The sequence below is a fragment of the Trematomus bernacchii genome, unplaced genomic scaffold (assembly GCF_902827165.1).
Source record: "Trematomus bernacchii unplaced genomic scaffold, fTreBer1.1, whole genome shotgun sequence".
Taxonomy (NCBI): Eukaryota; Metazoa; Chordata; class Actinopteri; order Perciformes; family Nototheniidae; genus Trematomus; species Trematomus bernacchii.
The window spans coordinates 2,030,140-2,049,576 of record NW_022987582.1 but is presented as its reverse complement, the minus strand read 5'-3'; the positions used below and the strand labels follow the sequence as shown (position 1 = coordinate 2,049,576).

The 19,437-nt window shown below is 38.7% G+C and overlaps 3 protein-coding genes across 3 annotated transcripts in view; all 3 read right to left on the bottom strand.

Annotated features, from left to right (window-relative positions):
- otoa (otoancorin) overlaps positions 1-1,997 on the bottom strand; it is a 13,837-nt gene extending 11,840 nt beyond the window's left edge. The window contains exons 1-3 of the mRNA XM_034127662.1: positions 1,911-1,997; positions 383-500; positions 132-271 (exon numbers count right to left, since the gene is read on the bottom strand). Of these exons, the coding sequence (XP_033983553.1) occupies positions 132-271; positions 383-469 (227 nt within the window). The 5' untranslated portion in view covers positions 470-500; positions 1,911-1,997. The remainder of the gene's footprint in view (positions 1-131; positions 272-382; positions 501-1,910) is intronic.
- Positions 1,998-5,663: 3,666 nt separating this feature from the next.
- Positions 5,664-9,344, bottom strand: LOC117480445 (RIIa domain-containing protein 1). The gene is made up of 4 exons (XM_034127774.1): positions 7,973-9,344; positions 7,811-7,887; positions 7,169-7,215; positions 5,664-6,733 (listed from the first exon to the last, which is right to left on the bottom strand). The coding sequence occupies exons 1-4, from the start codon at positions 8,051-8,053 to the stop codon at positions 6,669-6,671; spliced, it is 270 nt and encodes an 89-aa protein (XP_033983665.1). The 5' UTR covers positions 8,054-9,344; the 3' UTR covers positions 5,664-6,668.
- A 92-nt stretch (positions 9,345-9,436) lies between these two features.
- il6r (interleukin 6 receptor) lies at positions 9,437-19,011 on the bottom strand. The gene is given in 20 exon segments (XM_034127848.1): positions 9,437-10,130; positions 10,132-10,225; positions 10,375-10,552; positions 10,713-10,729; positions 10,823-10,841; positions 10,959-10,999; positions 12,089-12,236; positions 12,390-12,508; positions 12,511-12,555; positions 12,643-12,691; positions 12,693-12,821; positions 13,815-13,840; positions 13,955-13,973; positions 13,976-14,040; positions 14,043-14,072; positions 14,550-14,750; positions 14,753-14,872; positions 14,875-14,978; positions 14,980-15,091; positions 18,785-19,011. Coding segments are annotated over 20 exon segments (1,731 nt in total). The 5' UTR covers positions 18,867-19,011; the 3' UTR covers positions 9,437-9,997.
- Positions 19,012-19,437: the final 426 nt, after the last annotated feature.

Here is a 19,437-nt window from a genome sequence, read left to right as displayed (position 1 = left end):
TTTCACCACATGATAGAGTTTCTATCCTTCAGGATTTACCTTTGTAACTTTGTTTTTTTAGGCACTAAATAAATACATTCTATTACTTTGGTTCGACACTAATCGACACACATTCATGCATGAATACACACTTGTCCACATTCTTAGAAAACTCATTTGTCCTGAAGCAGTCTTGAAATCTTTTGAAAAACTTCCTTCCCAGGCTGGGATTCATGTTGCTGACCATGTTCGTGGCTTTTTTAAACTTTTGTGAGCTGAAGAATTCACACAGCTAGAAGAGAAAGTGAAGGAAACGAATCAGCAAAGATACAAATAACAAATGGGTAATTTTTCTTTTTAAAGTTAATTGGCTTTTCTTCTTTGCAGACCCCCCCCCCCCCACCTCTTCCTTGGGAGCAGAATCAACATCCTTTGGTGCTAACTTGGCATGTAAGGTCCCATCATGTTCAATGTGTCCGAGTCCAGCCATTTTGTTTTAGGTTTGCAGCGCTCCATCGAACCTGCAGATGAAATGAGGCAATCGTAAGTCACATTCTAAAAACAAAGGTACTGGAAAGAGGTCATGTTCTGTGATTTGCATGATTTTCCATGATGTCCTTTCCAGTTTTATTATTAGTTGTTCAATGACATGATTCTCCACCTGCTTTGTATGATTTGCATATAAGAGGCTTGTCCAGCTCCCACTCTAACACACCCCTGCCTGTCTATTGTTTTCATCCTTTCTTTTATTTCAGATGCTTGGTTCGCCGTGCTTTTTGTTCTCTATATCTCCATCTTTCTTCCCCTCTGATTGTGTTTCCCTCTGTGCTGTCACTTCTACTTTATTAGGTCTTACCCTCTGTCCCTTTCACTTCGTGCCACCTATATTTTCAACACATCCTCGCTCCCAGGTCGGCGTATGTTGACGTTATGTCAAGGTCCCCTGTGGTCTTTTTCCAACGCAAGGGGGCGGCCCTTAGCGTACATTTTCAACTTTCCGGGATGTCCATAGAGTGGTGATGTCACGCCCATCTACTTCCGCCCCATGGGATCTTATTTCGGAAAAAGTATGCATTGAAGTCAATGGAGAGAGAAGGATTATCTTTCGATCCCGTTTGAATTGTGCCACGAATTACACATATGATGTTTGTCAATCTTAAATAATTTCCATGTCAAAAAAGTCACAGTTTGTCGTAAAACTGTTGAAATATAAGACTATGAAATGTGTGTGTATGTACAGCTCTCAACATGCCCAGACTTGTAGTGATTTTCACCTCTTTTAATACCACATTACGTCACACGTTTGATGCGCGCCCGTAAAGCATCTCTTTATTTAAAAAATACGGGGAATACGGATCTCGGGGTCTCCCCTGGGTCTCCCTCCATGCTCCCTGTGCGACGCGTCATATGACGTCACATGTTTGGCGTGCCTGGATTGAAAATGCTTTATTTAAAACAAAACAAGGACAATAAACAAAGCAGTCTTCACAACGGCCGGACAAAATACTTTGAGCCGCCCTATAGCCAAAGACACTGTTTAAAGCATAATAAAGACAATATATAGAGAGCATAATGTTTTTAATGCAATGCAGCAACGTATGCTTCAGCAGAGAATGGCCCGCGGCGGGAAGCATTCGCTCGCGATCTCAAGAAGCCTATGGACATCCCGGAAAGTTGAAAATGTACGCTAAGGGCCCTTGCGTTGGAAAAAGACCACAGGGGACCTTGACATAACGTCAACATACGCCGACCTGGGAGTGAGGATGTGTTGATATTTTCTTACTTCTCTGCCCTCTTTCTTTCCTCTTTCTATTTAACATAAGAGAGTGACATTTTCTCCACTTCTTAGTGAATGGATTGTATTGAAATGTTTGACTAAGATTATTGTGAAAAAAGGTTACTGCATCCATTGGCTTTATCTCTTTTCTTACTTGATCTTGGATCAGCTGCTGGCCTCGTTGTACAGTTGAAGTACTTCTCCATGATCTGCTCTTTCTCCCATTTTACCACCTGAGTCGTTTGGTCTTCAGACATGCCAACAAATGTCTCCTTCAGCATGTCCATCCTGGAACAAATTACCAATTTTGCACTTTTAAAAACAGTTGATGAGAGACAGTGGAGAAGGCAGTTGCATAAATCCAAACTCACCACTTTTTCAGGTTTTGGCGCTTTCCTACATCACGAGGAAGTTTCATTCCTAGAGCAGGTTTGGAGGCCCCCAACAGTGTGTCATATTCATCTGACGTCATGTTCTCACTCTGTTTGGTCAACATCTCCCAGGAGATAGAGGCCACAATCGCTTGCATGTGACATGAAGATGGCATCTGAGGGAATAAGAGAGATGGTAGGATTTATTAGACTACCATATAGCTGCACTTGTTAATGCATCATGTTTTATTTTTTACAAGATCTTGGCATTAGTGGGGAATACTGACGGAGTAGTTCCGCATCTGCTCGATTGTGGCTAGAAGACATTTCTTGTTTGTCTAAAATGAGAGAAACAAAGAGTTGAACAACACATACACAAAATCAACCGTCAAGATAGCAATTTTAAAGATTAAAATAAACAATAACAATAATCCTTTTGTTGTCTGAAGAAATCTTTTGTGGTTTAAGTGATCCTATGTTTGTTAATTCGTATTATATGTTGTCCATGGTTTATTCACACCATTACATCCACTTGTGGGTCTTTGTTGGAAGAGCCTGAAACCATGCTTTCCAGGTCCGCCTTTGCCAAGTCACTGAGAAATGAGAGTTAAAAAAAAAAAATGTGGTGAGTAAAAAATAGTTTAAAATAGTTTGTTTTGTGTTTTACTGCTGATTAATGTCTGTCATTACTTTGCTTCATATACATCCTGCACAGTCAACCATAGTCTTCCACTTTTCACCTCTATTAAAGCAGTTTGGGTTAAACACCTTGATTAGGATGGTTTCAACAACAATAGATTGTTGATTATTCAGATTATTTTGTAGCCAAATAGTTTGAAAAAATAAAAAGGCAGCTCAGCATTTGAACAGGTCCAGGAAATGAACCGAACACACAGCAGACACACACACAGACACACAGAATTACCAATTCTTGAAGAGAGTTATCGGCAGCATCTTGGGCTCCGGATACCCTGTAAAACAGCATCCCCCATAATAATATGTTGCACAGTTAAAACACATCAGGACTCGGCCAGTGTTGAGTATTTGCCATGTATTCGCTTTGACTCGGGTTACAGAGGGCACTTTGCATGCAAACATACACTGCCTATATTCAGTGAATCAGCATTGTCTAATGTTACACGCACACACACACACACACACACACACACACACACACACACGTTCATTTAACAATTATAGTGTATTGAGCGTTCCCTCACCATTTTTCAGGCACTTCTTCATCTGAAACAAAGACAGACATAACATCCTTAATGTTAAAGGTTAGAAATGATTAACTGTATACAGTAGTTAAACAAAACAAAGTATGAGATTACTAAAACAATGTGAAAAAAAGAAGTGAATAGACTAGCAACATGATACTGGCTGTGATTAAGTGTAAGCTTTATATACAATCTATGAGTGTAAGGCACAAAGTGTGTTCATGAAGCTGAAAGGCCTGCAATACAAGTGATGTGTTGGCCATATTACAAAACAAATGTTCTCTCTGTGACAAAACCGAAATAACCTTTTTTTTATCATACTTTTTCTAAACTTGATGATTTTATAAATAAAAAGATTTTGAGATAAAATACTTTCTACCAAAGTACTTCAAATATGTTTTATGTGGCAACAAACGGGTTAAAAAACAATGAGAACGCATTCACATTAAAATATTCAAACCAAATCAGAAGAGCCACTTTGCTTGCCCTTATATGTTCGTAATAACTTTAACTCACTGTCCTATTTTATTTAAGAATGACTCTTTTGACTAAAGCTTTTCACAGTCTTAATGTGATGTTGAAATATTCTCTTTTTAAGAAAAAAAAACGGTGACTATAAAGATAATGTGTTGGACTTGATGAAGAGAGAAATGACTTACCAGTCTCCTGGAAATGTCTTTGATGTCAGATTTAATATCAGGATCTGGTGGCTTAGCTGAAAATGTAGTAATAAATAGTTATATAAAAACACAAGTTTTTTTGTACACATAAATAAAATGCATGCCTGTGGCCATGCACCTGGAGAAGTTGCAGGTGATGGTGTTGATGCTTACCCAAGGCTGCACACGCCAAGATGAGAAGAAAGCAACATGTTCCTCCTTTGGGAGCCATGGTGAAAAGACCTGCCAGCCTGTCTGTTGAACGCAAGTAAACAATTCAATGAGAGCGTTAATAGAAACAAATATTAAAAGGGAACTCCTTGTACTTTGTGGTGATACATTTCTTTCCCTAAACAGTAGGTTAAAGGGTTTTGTAATTATGTCTCTCTTTGTTATGGAACCTGTCTCCATGACTCCCCCTCCAGTTTTCTGATTTCCTCCTTTGAGGATTTGTGATGTAGTTACCACTTTTGTTTCTCCTCCTAGGGAAGCTTATTGGACTTCAGAGAATGGCATGCTGTGAAAAACATGTTTGGTAATTTACATGATGTTCCTCTCTTCCTCCCCTCTTACTCGATCACTTCTGCACTCACTTTAACTTGATGTTCCTCATTTCTCTTTCTCACGCATTCGTGATAACTATCACACATTTGCATGATGCTATTTTGACTCCATTTGTATACTTTCCCTTGATTTGACTTCTCATTAAATGTGCCAAATGATGACAAGGCATTGTTAGAGTTAACAAATATTACACTAAAGATTCAAGTCAAACAAGATTGTAATGCAATATTATTATTTTGCTTGGTAATCATAGATATAAATCTTTCATCAAGGATTAAAAAAAACTATTAAAACATACAAAAATAAGTGTAGTATACATGTAAATGTAACAGAAATGTCACAGCTTCAACATAATAAGGTTGCAATCCAGGGTTAACGTATATATTTAATATTCTATCTGTCACATACTTATGTATATATAATACCTTGCTTTATATCATTGTTAATTTGTAAATTCAACATGTATATTTTCTACTTTCTTGTTTATTTCTTGTCTTTTAATTTGTATTGTACAATGCCATGTTTTTTTATGCTGCTGCAACACAAACATTTCCCAAATTGGGACCAATAAAGTAATATCTTATCTCATATAGACTTCTTGCATTATTTTTCATTTGTATTTTATTATATGTGTTGCATCTACAGTGTAGCTTACTGTATGTGCATATGACATTAAAACCTTTGAATCTGAATCTTTGAAAACAGAGTTATGTCTCTCAAAGGAAACAAAAAACGAATTCATAATATATACATTAGTTTTTACTTACCAAATCTATGTCAGCTCCCAGGCAGATTTCAGAATCAACGCAAAAAAAACAAGATTTAGAGAAAAGTGAGAGATGTTCCTCGTCTCTCTCTCCTGTGATGTGGGTTGGCTCGATGGTTACCTGTCCTATACTGAGGCAAAGCAGGTGCGTGCTTTTAAGACGTGCTTTTAAGACATGCTCTGTGTGTGTGTGTGTGGTGTGTGTGTGTTGTGTGTGTGTGTGTGTGTGTGTGTGGTGTGTGTGTGTGTGTGTGTGTGCATGTGTGTGTGTGTCATGAGAGAGAGAAACAGAAGAGCATTATGCATTATTCAGTAAGTGAACACACCTTTATAGCTACATTGCAGCTCCTATTTTAATGTTTTAAAAAACAGAACAAATCAGACACTACAAGCCGACAATAGATCACATAGGATTGAGTTGAGATCAGATGCACATTTGTACATTTATTTGGGAGGTTGTATGATTGGATGTTCTGATAATTCGTCAGATTAAACATTATTTTAAATGAAAGCAGGAAAAGATGGACACACTTATAAAACCACAAACAACAACCATATAAAGAGTTTAAAGGAAACAAAGGAAAGGTAACCGCACGGTAAAGGCTTTATTTACACAATCCATAAAGCAAGTGGGCAAACATAAGCTCCTGAATACAGAGCTGTGACAACCGAAACCGAGCACATTTGAATATTAAGGTCGTTGTAGAAGTAGGATTAGGTGAAACGGTGGAGTTGAATTGAACACACACACATTTATCTGAAAGAAAAATTCCATAAAGTGTTCACTTCTTTAGTCTTTTGGCAATCTATAACTTTTCCTTTTCCTTACTTTCAATGGCACAAACACGAACATATGTTTAAAAAAGAGAAAGACTTTAAGACAGTTTTAAAAATTAGAAAGACAAAAACTGCAGCATCATCATGAAATAAATCAGTCTTGACTGGCCCATATCCAGATCAATGCGGACTATAACAGCTGTGTGCCCACAACGCGGGCCACATGGTAGATGGTTCTGGTGAAATAATGGTTGAAAGCAGTAAACACAAAATGCAGCCTTGAACAATCATATTGGTGATGTGGCCAACAGCACAGTGTAATGTATGTGTGAGACCCACAGGACATCCTCTCCTCATTAACCTTTTAATCACTCTTATTAGGAAATACAGTTAGCATCTTCCCCATCTGTTGGCTTCCTGCATGTGTATGATGGGAAATCGGACAATAACGCTATCAAGTGGACTGACGTAAATGTATTTGTGTCTTAGTCCATACATGTGTTGCTCTGTACAGAGAAGGCAAAAAGGGGAAGCACTGTGACTGTTGGGTGTGTTTCACTCCATGTTTCCTTCCATTTTGGAGCCGATTAACACATGAAGGTCTGGATTGGTGAAGTGATCTGGCATGAAAACATTGACAGGTATTAGTGGTTTAAAATGAGCATGTATATCTTGACAGTATTGTTAATTTGGATTGTGATAACCATGGCAGCAACTATTCCTGGGGTACATTTAAGGTTAACATCACAAGGCTAACATCATCTCATATTTTTGTGCTTTTTAGTCCATTCCTCATCATTTCTCCTCAGCCATATTCCTATTCCTTCAAATTACATTTGAGCATGTCTTTACAAATGCCTCACAAAGTATTTATGAGCATTTATTTATTTTTTCAACCCATTAGATGCACTTTTTGATCCACACCAAGAGTCGTTTTGACGTATTTTCATGTGTGTGTGTGTGTGTGTGTGTGTGTGTGTGTGTGTGTGTGTGTGTGTGTGTGTGCGTGCGTGCGTGCGTGCGTGCGTGCGTGCGTGCGAGCGTGCGTGCCTCACCTGCAGCGAAATCCCGGATGTCCGCAGGCCTTTTTAGAAGCACATCTCTGTGAGAGGAGGACAAGAAATGTGATTAGTAACTTTACAACTGCAGAAGTACAAAGTATATTGAGGAAACTGTGCCCTTTGAGTGTTTAAAATAAAGAGTTCACCTTAAAATGTGATCAACTGATATTACTTAGAGTCAGATACACTCATTGTCGGAGGCAGATTCTAAAGTATCTTAAAATACATCGCCTGTTTCTTTCAAATAAGCTGCAAGATACATCAATACAAGGTTCGTATTCGTTTGAAGCTACTTTGTATAGCATCTGATAACAATCATAAAAAGTCAGTATGTCATAATAATTATAAAAATGCATGATATAATTTATTATAAAAATAATAAAAAATAAAAGTCATTGTTGGTTATAAGAACCAGAAAAAACATGATACTACAGTATAGCATATCAGAAAGACCCTTTAACCCTGACGAGAAGATAGAAGTCCCTGCATAAAGGCATTACCTGACATCCTATTCACATGGACACACAGAACACTCATTTGTGATATACAATTAATTGTTCAGTCTCTATCCCAAATAGGCTACTACCAGCAGACACAGTGAGCAAAGAACAGTTGGTTTAATGTAAGTTAACTAACCTTAAAAAGTCACCTATCAATACCTCCACTTCTGGATGTGATCTCAAATACTTCTCATTGTTAATTCTCGTCTTGATCTAAAAAGAAAAAGCATTTCAGGTTAGTCAACAACATACAAATCCAGCTGCGGGTTGTGGCTGCGTGTGAATGACACACTGTTACCTTGAACTGTCGAAGTTTCTCCTGCTGATCAGCAGTTAATACACCAACGTCCAGTTTAGCTAAATCCCCTTTTCCAGACATATTTTCTCTACAAATATTGGTCTAATGTATCACCTTACAGACCGGAGCCATGTTACGCTCAGATCTGTCCACCTGTTACTGACATGGCTGCTGCTAACAACTGTTACTATGGAAACAACCTCCAACAACTAACGGCTGCGTCCGCTAGGCGGCAGCAGAAGACAAAAAAAAGACTAACATTTCTGCAAATGTGTGAGTTTTCAGTCACACACACTTTTCAATACAAGGACGGACTGTTGTATCCTCGCTGAAGATTTATGGGATTTTTATTTTATTATTAATAAATGCTGTAATTATTGTTGTATGAGTGTTATTAACTACAAAGTAATGTATCGCTTTCTGTGTGGAGGAGGGGTTTGGGGTTTGTATTGTATAAAGGACTTTGGGTTGCATTTTACTTTGATCAATCACAGTTAATATACACAATTCAACATTATAGCATGAGCAACCATGGGGATACACGGTGTGCCAACACCAGGCTTCAGCCATCATCACACAAACATGTAATCTATTCACTTTATAGCAAAAATAATTATGATATGCTAAAATAGCCAACATCCCCCTCCCTATAGAAAGCTCTTCTATAGCCTGGATTGTTGCATATTAGCTTGTTGCTATATTAAGAAATATCTAGGCTATATTCAATGTGTGTATTGTTTCTTGACAGTCTTTCTAATATGTCTTTAACTTGTAGTCCATCAAGACAACATTCATTTGTGCTATTGAATCCTTGTTTGGAAGCTCAAGCACCTTCTCTGTCTGATATAGGGTGACTGTTCTCTCTTTTCTTCTCGGTTTCAGAAATACATCATGTGAAAACTGCAGTGTTATGTCAGCTTAGACCTTTTTTAAAGTTACATGTTTTGACTCTTCTGTAATATTGCAGTAAAACACCATGGCAGCTGAAGTGCAGTTTCAACACTGACAGCCACCATTCAACTTTGTAAATGTATAACACCACATTCCAGTTAAGTCCTATAAGATGGATTTTTGCATGAAGAAAACATTTTAGAGGCTGGGTGATTAGGGAACTGTTCTAGCTTCAGTATATTGAGACTGAAAACTATTTAAAAATGCTTTTTGACGTTCAGTATCCCAGCATGGCTGTATTCAGCTGCTATTTGGGGCCTCAAGGCTAAAATGAGCCTCTGGGCCTGAATAACAACTCTGTCCCTCCTCCTCTCTGTGCAATGTGTACAGTTTTCCCATGCTTGATAGAAGCATATAACCACAGGTCTTAAAACTATATTTTAGTGCAGAGACATCTAAATAATAAATCACTTTTAGCCCTGTGTTATATTGATTTATATTGTGCTTTGGTAAAATATTCCTAAACACGTAAAAAGTTCTGCAGCTGACTGAATTTACACTTGTATGCCATAACCTTTTTCCGGTCATCAGACCATATTTATTCAAAAATAAAAGAAAACATCACATCCCGTTTTGCAATCGCTTTTGAAAATCTTGTAAAAAAATATGTGGAAACTGAAAAGACATGAAGCAAGTAATATAGTCGATAAAGCTTAATAAAAGTGTATACCAACAGAACAGGAGTTGGTCGGCTAGATGTAGCTTTAGAATTAGACGACATAGCCTGCTGTTTTATCAGGTCTTTCAATTGCCACAGATAAATGAGAGAGTATAGCTTTACTGCTCTTCATATGACAAATACAACAAAAAAGTCTTTCAGAGGTATTCAAGGCATCAGATAGAGATAGAAAAATACTATACAAGCTGAGTTTGATTGCAACACAAGCTCATTGGAGAACCATCAACGTTTTAAGTCCATTATCCTTTCCATAATATATCACACTGGATATGGATTGTTTTATTCCCCTTTTGCCTGTTCATCAATCCCTTTGGGGGAAGAAATAACTTGGGTTGTTGAAATGCAAGGCGTCTATCCTCTCCTTCAGGTGCTGTTTTTCTTCTTCACTTTCTTCTTCACTTTCTTCTTCTTTTTTCTTCTTCACTTTCTTCTTCATTTTCTTCTTTACTTTCTTCCATTTCGCTCGGTGGGGGTTCTTTGTTACAAGGAGGGGCAAAGGTCACCAGAGCATGTCCTTCTGGAGGTGTTTTGAGCGGAGGGTGCAGGCCGTGGAGAGTCACCGTACGGGGTGCTAACCCTCATACTCTTGAGTTTAGACATGAACCTGTCCCTGTGTCTGAAGTGGGGAAACCATTTTTTTAACTGAAAGGATTTTGCTGAAGTTTTAATCAAATGACTCCCATCCATTTGGGATTATTTAGCTTTTGTTATAAATGTATCCATGTTTGTTTTACAGTAGGAACAACTATTTTAAACATATATTCATTACCTGAATATGAAAGAGCCAAAATGACCGACAAGAAAGCAAATGAACCACAGGAGATCCACAGGATGAGATGTTGACCCCTCGTCTCCACCTTGCACAGGTCAGGGAACTGCAGGAAGACGGGAAGACTGTGAGGAATCCAAATGGAGATCAATAACATACATGCAAGTATGTTTGGGTGGGACTATAATGTCTGTGTGAGATAGGTGTGTTGAGCCATGCTTCCTGTGGCTTGTTTCGCTGTTGTGCCTTAGTTATTATGAAGACATGGCTTCCTGTTGAAACCCAGTGGGGCACAGGGGGTTTTCAACACTAACAAAATGTTAGAGTTCCCTTTCTCTCACTCTCTCAGCCCCCTCCTCTTTTCTCCCAAACACAATAAGTTAATTAAAAACATGTTTGACTTTCTGCTATATTTCTTACCATCAAACAGATCCTCATCTGCACCAGAGGCCTTCAGTGTATACTGAAAACTGTTAGAGAAGGTAACATAAGAGACGGTGTGTAGATACTGGAGGCAGGACAACAACTGTAAGCATCAAAGTGTTAGGAGAGCATTAATGATCAAAAGACACATTTAGACTGTTACCCGTTGTGTCAGTGAGATCCTCATACTCCACTGACCGTTTGGCTGAGGAGAAGAAACATCGATACAGATGAAATCAGATAAACATATTGTACTGTAAGAGTGTATTATTGCAGTGCATTCCCAAAAAAGTCAGACATATCAAATAGATATGACGGATTTAAAGTGAAAAGAATAGAAGGATATGTTAGAGAATATCCCGATAAAACCTTTCTTAAGAGGTTTCACTTCGATGTCAAAAGTTGCATGGTCAATTTAATTTAATGGGGTTTATTTAATTTTTTGAATTTGAAAAAGCATTTATTCTTTTTAAATATTAATTTCAACACTACATGTATCCAGGATCCCATAATACTGCACTCAAGGCTGTGTACAAGAGTTCACTTATTCAGAGGGATAAAAAAAGTGACGGAAAGAGGTGAAAGTATGTACAACTTTAAAGGAAGGGAAACGGGAAGCTTTCCTCTACGGGTTGTCCTAACTTCTTTTGTTTCCAGGGAGGATCAAGTATTACTGAAGCGAGAAAGGACAATGATTTACAGGTCCACCTAATTAGCACCACTTCCATGTTTCTGAAGCAATATGTTATAATGATATCATACGTTTCCTCTAATAGAAGAGAACTAAACATCCACACAATAGCCCTCAGTTTATACTGTAGCAGCCAGAGAGGTAAGTGAGAAAATGAACATTTAAGGTAGTTTGTTGTTGTTGTCTGATCTATTTTTATTTTTCTCTTCTGTGTTTATAAACTAAGCCAAGGTGGACAAAGTGTAAAAAACAGCTGGCAGGTGAGGCTGAAGTTCACCACCGCTTGTTTCCAAAAAGACTTAAAGCAATTCAGGTTGTCTTCTTTGCAGGTGAGTTTCCCACATGCACTCTTAACACAAGGTATATACAGTACATTGATATGTTTGGGCTGTTTTCCACAGATGGGAAAAAAGTTTTATAGAAAAATTGAACTGGGAAAGCGTCTCTTCCACAAAATATGAACAATTATCCCGGCAACAAAAAAATAAAAAATGCTCACTTGCGTCCCAGGATTGTTCTGTATCAGCTAATGGGAGGATCTAATTTTGAAATGGTTTTACTCAATGCTTTTATTCCTACGTGTGGATGTGTGTGTTTGTTTACCTGTCCCAGCTGCTTTCATAGAACGGTGTGTGCTCCAGTCACTCCAGTGACCATCATACTCTTCCCTAGTCCTGAGCTGTATGAAGTATTCAACACCAGGCATTGCATCTCTTATAGTATATGAGTGTGTGCCCTTAATCATCTGTATCTACAAAGCCAATTACAGAAAAAAACATATCAATAAACAATGTCTTCACCTGAGTGTTAACTGTTTAAGGCCAGAAGGCTAACAGTATATTGAATCTACTAAACTGTAGCAAGCAAACACACACACACATATTAAAAAAACTCTAGCATGCACCTGCCAATGATCAAAGGACTTGAGAGGTCGGTATTTGATCTCGTAGATTAGTTATAAAAGCTTGTCTTGAGACTTCCAGAGATCGGACAAACTCCAGGTGACCGTCATCCTCATCTCTGTCCCTCCTCCTGTCGGACTGACACACCTGATGGAGGGTCGGGCTTCACTGAGGGAGCAGGAAGGAATAGAATGAGTGCTTTAATTACCCATACATTTCACCAAACACATATTGCGTCAACACACACAAACCTACATATGCTCAGAGGCATGAATGAAAGCAGTGAGCTGGTGGCGTTGCCTGCCCATGCTTGTGACGCACAAGTAGGCCATGTAATTGCTTCTCAGCTCGTCGTCATTGTGATCCAGAGCACACCAACAGCGGGAGTGCTTAGAGGAGTATGAGCACTGCAAATGAAGAAAGGACTTGTCGCGCTGCGAGCAAAAAATTCAAAAAGAAGGAAAGAAAAAAAACAGTTTCACACAGCACATAGATGGGTTAGATATAAAGACATAAATAACACAACTTCCTGTGGTATATGAAACTTCTGTTTTGCTGTGGTTTAACATCGTCCAGTGTGAAGTAATTGGTAGCTGGTAAATCTCACACAGTGTAACCCTGCTTATAATGGTTCGAAATTCAACTTAACCTTATTTTCATTCCATTTAGGATTTTTATTTAATTGTTACTTCATTCAGTGCCTACTCCGAAACTCCTCAAAGCACTTTCGCTTCAACTGTTGAAATGTTTTGAACAGCAACATTTCAGCAAGCATATACTTTCATCATAAAGTGTCCCATTCTGGTTAACCTTTAATCTTTATTCTAATAGATATCACTTGAAAAGATCTCCAAGAGGGATACATTCCAATTATTTATAGCTCATCAAATGTGTAAAGGGACCTGCTTACACACCTAATGTGATCTACAGGTTAGGTCAGGGGTGTCAAACTCATATACACAGTGGGCCAACATTTAAAATCGGTACTAGTCGAGGGCCGGACTGGTTCAATGTTTATTGCAAAAACTTATTGAAATGACTTATTGCACATATTAAACCTGGAACTAAACAAGCTTAAATAAGGCAAGGCATCTGAAACATTAAATAAATGAAAATCAGTTGCATGCATTCCTTTCTTTTCGGAGTCATTTCTTATGATTACATTTTCATTGTTGCATTGTTTTCATTGTTGCAAGAAAAAAAAGTGCAAAAAGGAAACATCCATTTAAAACTCAGGTGTGCTGCTCTGTGATGCTAGTTTAGCCAGATACTTGGCATCTCATCTTGGATGCAAGTTCATCAATGTTGGGGTCAGGCTCTGAGCTGAGGAAATCCTCATGATGAGTGAAGGTGTGCGTGCATATATACCAGGCGGGCCAGATCTAATAGTAATTAGAAATTATTCTGCGGGCCGAAAAGAAATCCACCATGGGCGTGGATTTGGCCCGCGGGCCTTGAGTTTGGACATGTTAGGTGATACAGGGTCTAAATATAAACTTTACTATTTTCTCACACATGTATAAGTTATTCAATATTAAATTATACTGTAAGTGTCTTTACCTTTTACTGAGGAAGAGGGAGCAGTTTAGGGGAAGATAGTGAAGGGCTTCTGAGGGGCCCACTCACAGCGAATCTTACTGCTGGGGGACTTTTGTAGCAGGACAGCTGGGGGGTCTCTGGAGGATCTAACAGAAGAGGGGCAATGATATTGTACATTATTCAAGTCATTCAGTCAGTTAATTGTTTCCTAATTATATGTTCATCAAAAATATGGTTAATCCCCTCATCTGCTGGTACGCTAAAACTCAAATGTATAAATGAAACTATATGTAATACTATTTCTGCTCAGCTAGAATGAATAATTCCCAGAGTCCAACATTACACTTGTGTAAAACCAACAAGCAAAAGCAAAAAAGTTCCCATCAAAAGGGAAAATAAAAAGAGAAGCAAACCAAAAACCTATTTAAAGATGTTTTAAATGCAGAAAAGTATGCCATGTTGCAATGTCTTACTCACACTGTATCGTGTATAGAAAACCGCCACTATGGTTAAACTTTTCGTTTCATTTTCTCAATTAAGACAAATGGAAGGGCAAATATGGCATGGATAACATTGACACTCGATAACTTCAATCATCCGTTACAGCTCATTGATGTTGTGACCTACCTGCACCTTGACCTTTAGGGAGAACCTCTCTCTGCCTCTGTGGTAACACGTGAACCTGCCGGAGTCCGACAGTCTCACTGAGGACAGAGACAGTGGAAGACCCTCTCCTCTCAAGCTGATTCCACCCCAGTCCCTGCCTCCTTTTCCCACGATCCTCCCGTTCCACTTCCACTGTAGCCTCGGCTTTATGCTCCTGTTACTCTGCTCCCATCCTCACCCTCCTCCTCCTCATAATCTCCAGTCTCCCAGACCGTGGGAGTGCTCGGAGAAGCTGTGTAAGCTGTTTGCTGATGTTTGAGGCTCTTGCTTTCTCCTGCTCAGTCGTGTTAGAGTGGTATCCTTCACCCACAGTATTCTCCACATTAGGTTTGGCACTTTTCATCAAAGCTTCAGTGCTGCTTATATTGTTAACAGAGGGTTCGATTTTCATCAGAAGAACTCCCTCCTCTGACCTTTACTCCATCCGCCTCCACATGACCGCTGCAGCTCAAAACCAACTTACTGCCTTGATATAAAACCAACACACCAGGGGGAGGGTCTGCAAAAAAAAAAAACACGATTACAGAGCTAATATAAACTACTCTATGTGTGCTGGCTGTCTTGAATTGTGAATGTCTGAACTTGCTTTACGGAAGAGGCAAATGCGAAAACTCAATGATCGTTTTTCCTTTTCTAAGTCTAATCAAAATCATTTTCAGACTTAAGAGCAGGCGGGAAATGTTGGCCAGGACAATCTAAATTTGGGGAAAGAAGATTTTCAGCATACTTTTTTCCTGTGTGTTGTTGTAATACACATTTTAGCCAGAAGAGGCTAAAGTGTAGCACCCTCTGATCATCAGTAAGATGTTTGTTTTTAATGTAATCCTTCTTTTTTTTGTTGCAAATTACATACTTTCTCTTGATACGCCCTACCCTACATAACAGGAATTTGCTAAAACACAATACATCTAACATGTGAGTGCATGGAGCAATGAAAACTCTCCTGAAAGGAAAATGTAGGTCTATTTGTATACATGTGATGTGCCTCAGCCAGGGGCGATCTACCCCCCAGCTGCCCCCCTAACTTTTTGGTTCTTAAAAACTGTTATGAGTAAATCGAAACACCACTATGTCCACAACCTTCTCAATTCATTATAACAAGCAATACATTGACCTATTTTTATTTTAAGAGTAACCTAAAGCCCCTAAAACATTAACGCTTCCCACAATGCAGTTCGGCGAAAAGTGACGTCACCCCATTCAAAGTGAATGGTGAAGCTTTCAACGCACGCCGCTGTGTGGACGGGCCGTTAAAGTCTTGTTAGTTAGTGGTTCATATCCAGCATGCATTAGCTAAGAAACGATAAGGATGTTGGTGTGTTAGTTAATGTAAAGAAATGTATGTGTGCTCATGTGCAGACGTATATATAGTTTGTTAATTGGATCATTCATATCCTGCAAGACTCCTAAAGACGTCATGAGATAATGACCTTTCGACATCTGGAACTTACATGTTGCTCTGATGTTGGTGCGTCCAAGTTTAGGAGACCTGACAATGTGTGTGCATTAAACATGATTAGGGAACATGTTCGTGTGTCATTTAGAAAACGTATATCTGCCATGTGTTTCTGATATTCGAGGGAGCATTACTATCACTGCTTGAGAGCAAAGGTAATGTTTTCCTCATTATTATTGATTGTTGTACAACGAAATAATAATTGATCAACTATATCTGTGTTTGTGTTTTATTGATTCCTCTCTGTTTCATTCTTTCCTGTTGTGAGTGCTAAATTGCCACAACATTTACATGTCACAGCACAAATTAACAAATTAAAACAAGTTACATCGCAAACGTTTACCGCATAGACTGTAAATAGATGTGTGCCGTCAAACTGAGAAAATACAATTTGAGTAAATAGTCTGAACACAAGCTTTAATGATTTTTACTTTTCTGATTTAATTTAAGTTTATTGAATTTCTAAATGGCCAGACAGTGTAATGTATTACGAGGATTTTAACCAGTGCTTCACATCTTGACTTTTGCAGGCCAGAGTACCTGTAGTTGTTCGACAAAAAATGAAAAGAAAAGGGAATATCGCTTATTTTTTTAGCACAAAAAGTCAGAGAACTGAAAATGAGGACAAGAGAGAGGGAAATTAAAAAGGAGAGGAGAGTACACTGGAGAGATCAGGAGGGTCAGAACATGAGAAGGCCACAGAAGGAGATGAAGATATGGATAGAGAGGAAGTGGATGTGAGAAATTAAGAAGAGAGGGACAGAGGCAGGAAGTGATAAGGAGGCAGAGGGCAGGGAGGCAGTTACCATTCTAGCTGGACCACATGGTATGTTTTTATTCCCCATCCATTACAGTAGCATAGCAAGGCATGTCACTCACATACAACGTAATGTAAAATAACATGTTAATTCCTACTTTCTGTTTTATGTGTTACTGTATATAGGATTACTTGCGTAAAGATGTACAAATGCATCTTATTGTATTAGTGATTTGTACTACTTGTATTTTGCCTGACGTTTTATATTTTTTATCGAGAAATTATTGTAATTCTTGTATTATTTTCATTTTGCTGAAACTTTTATGTTTTAAAATATGCACAGTCTTGTTTTGTTTGATCACTGGGCATGTTCCTTTTGTGATACTATAACAATACATATATGTATATTTGTGTTTTAATGTTTTGTGTAGTGGATTCATCCATCCTCCCATGCCCCCCTGCAAGGCTGCCCCTGGCCAACTTGTGGCCCCACGCACAGTTATGTGATGAGGCCCTCTGTGTCGCGAGCGTCGGGGGGGGGGGGGGGGGGTGGGGTGCTGCTATTGGAGCACACGCGTGAACTGCAAGCGCCGGAGCTTCGCAGCGGCGAAACTGTGGCGTGCTTGATTGCGCGGCATTTGCGCATAAGCTGAAGTGCGCCGCATTTGCCCATCAGATGAGGCCCCCTCTGCGAGGTGAGGCCTGCCCCCCTGCCAACACCTCTTGCCACCCCTTTGCCACCCCATGTAAAATTGTCTAGATCCGCACTGGCCTCAGCTATTAACAAAGAAGAGAAAATCATTTAGATCTGTCTTAAAAATCGATTTGCAGATTTCTACTTAATTGCCTCTCAGGGCTTCCTTAATCTTTTGCACATAAAAAAAGTGCTTCTGCCATGAGTATTGGTTGGCACAGCAAAGATAGGATGCATTGTTGCATAACCAAAAATACCAACTCCTTTTGAACTTCCTCTTTTAAAGTGTCTTTTCTTTATGGTTTCTTTTTCTGTCCCTGATCATGTATCGGGTCACATCTCACATTTACATCTCTGACATCCCCTAATTATGCAGATTTTGTGATTGCTCTCAAACTCACAGTCATTTGCTCCTTCAGAAAGGCTATGCTGTATCTGTGTGTGTAAAGCCTCCAGATTGGACTCGACTGGCCTGACGAGAGTAGTTCATTGCCCTTTTAGTACAAACACTCTTGTCCTTTACTCTGATTTGTTTTGCCTTTTGCCTGTACATCAGATATTTTAGAATAGAAGCTATACAGACAAGGCAGAAAAGCAAATCCACTAATGTATGAGCAGTGTTTAGGTTTATATATTTAGACTGTAACATTGGATTTGCCTGATCAGCAATTAGGATCATTTGAGTGAAGATATGTTTAAAAAAAGTAAAACCAACTACATCCCCTCCTTCCTCCAGTTTGAGTCCAGCTTAACAAACACAACCAAGGTTGTGAAAGCACATTAATAGTGCAGATTGGTGTGCAGAGTGTTGGCAGCACACTTATTGGTATGCTGCTAATAGTTAGATTCCCTTAATTTAGAAAGATAAATAAATAAAACGTATTTAAAAAAAAAAAGTCTAAAACAAGGAAGAGTATTGATTGAATGATTTGTAAATATGTTCATGTTCTGTAAATGTGATCGGAAATTCGATCTGTAAAATAAATAAAAACTTTTGCTAATCTATGCACTTTATGCTCAAGTGAAATAAAGCAGGCTGCTACAGAGTTCAGTTTAATCTGTCTAATCTTATTAAAGTCAAATCAATACATAATGATAGTCTCAATAGCTCCTGTGGTAATGAGGTTAGCAAACAAAAACACAATTGCTTTTAACACTTAAAAGGTTAGTTAGTGAGTTCGTAAAATGTTCCACTTTTCAAAGTATTTACCACACTGTTTTTGACGTCTCACCGATACCGTACAACACGTTTTTTTGGCTGTATAAATGAAATCTGGTAGCTTACCTTTTTTGGGACAGGTCCCGTCGAAAATACCGTGGACCGGTGTGGCGCACAGAGCACACAGCAAAGGGAGAAAAATCCGCATTTTTGCGCAAAAGTCTCCCTTCACCGAGTCCTCACACCATCACTCACAAGCATCGGAGACCGTTGTGACTCCCATCAAACTTCACATGATCAACATCTGACGGTCCTCCTTCTCAAAGCAGTTACCGGCCGCCTCTGGTTTCAGCAGTCCGCTGTCAGAAGACCCGTTATTGTGAAATCCCAGCTCTCTTCCCCTTGTTCAGCCTGTTGCACAGAGGAAATCCTCCTGAGTGTCAAAAATAAAACCCCAATGAAAGCTGAATATAGCCCTGCTATTATAATATTCATACTCAAGTTGTAATCAGTGTTTTTTTTTAAATTCTTTTTCAAACACTTTATTCTATCAACAGTTTTTTACAGTCTTGAAAATGTTGCATTTTTTTATTTATTTCAATTTAAAATGTCCCCTCCACCAGTAGACAGTGATGGTTTACTTTGATAAACTAGAGTTAAATTAAATACATTTTTATGTGGTTAAACTTCTGTTGTTGAAAATAATCTCAAATTGTGAGTTATTTTGGTGCCACACCAGAGGTAGTCATTTCTTTCTTGCACTTTGATTTCTTCTTTAA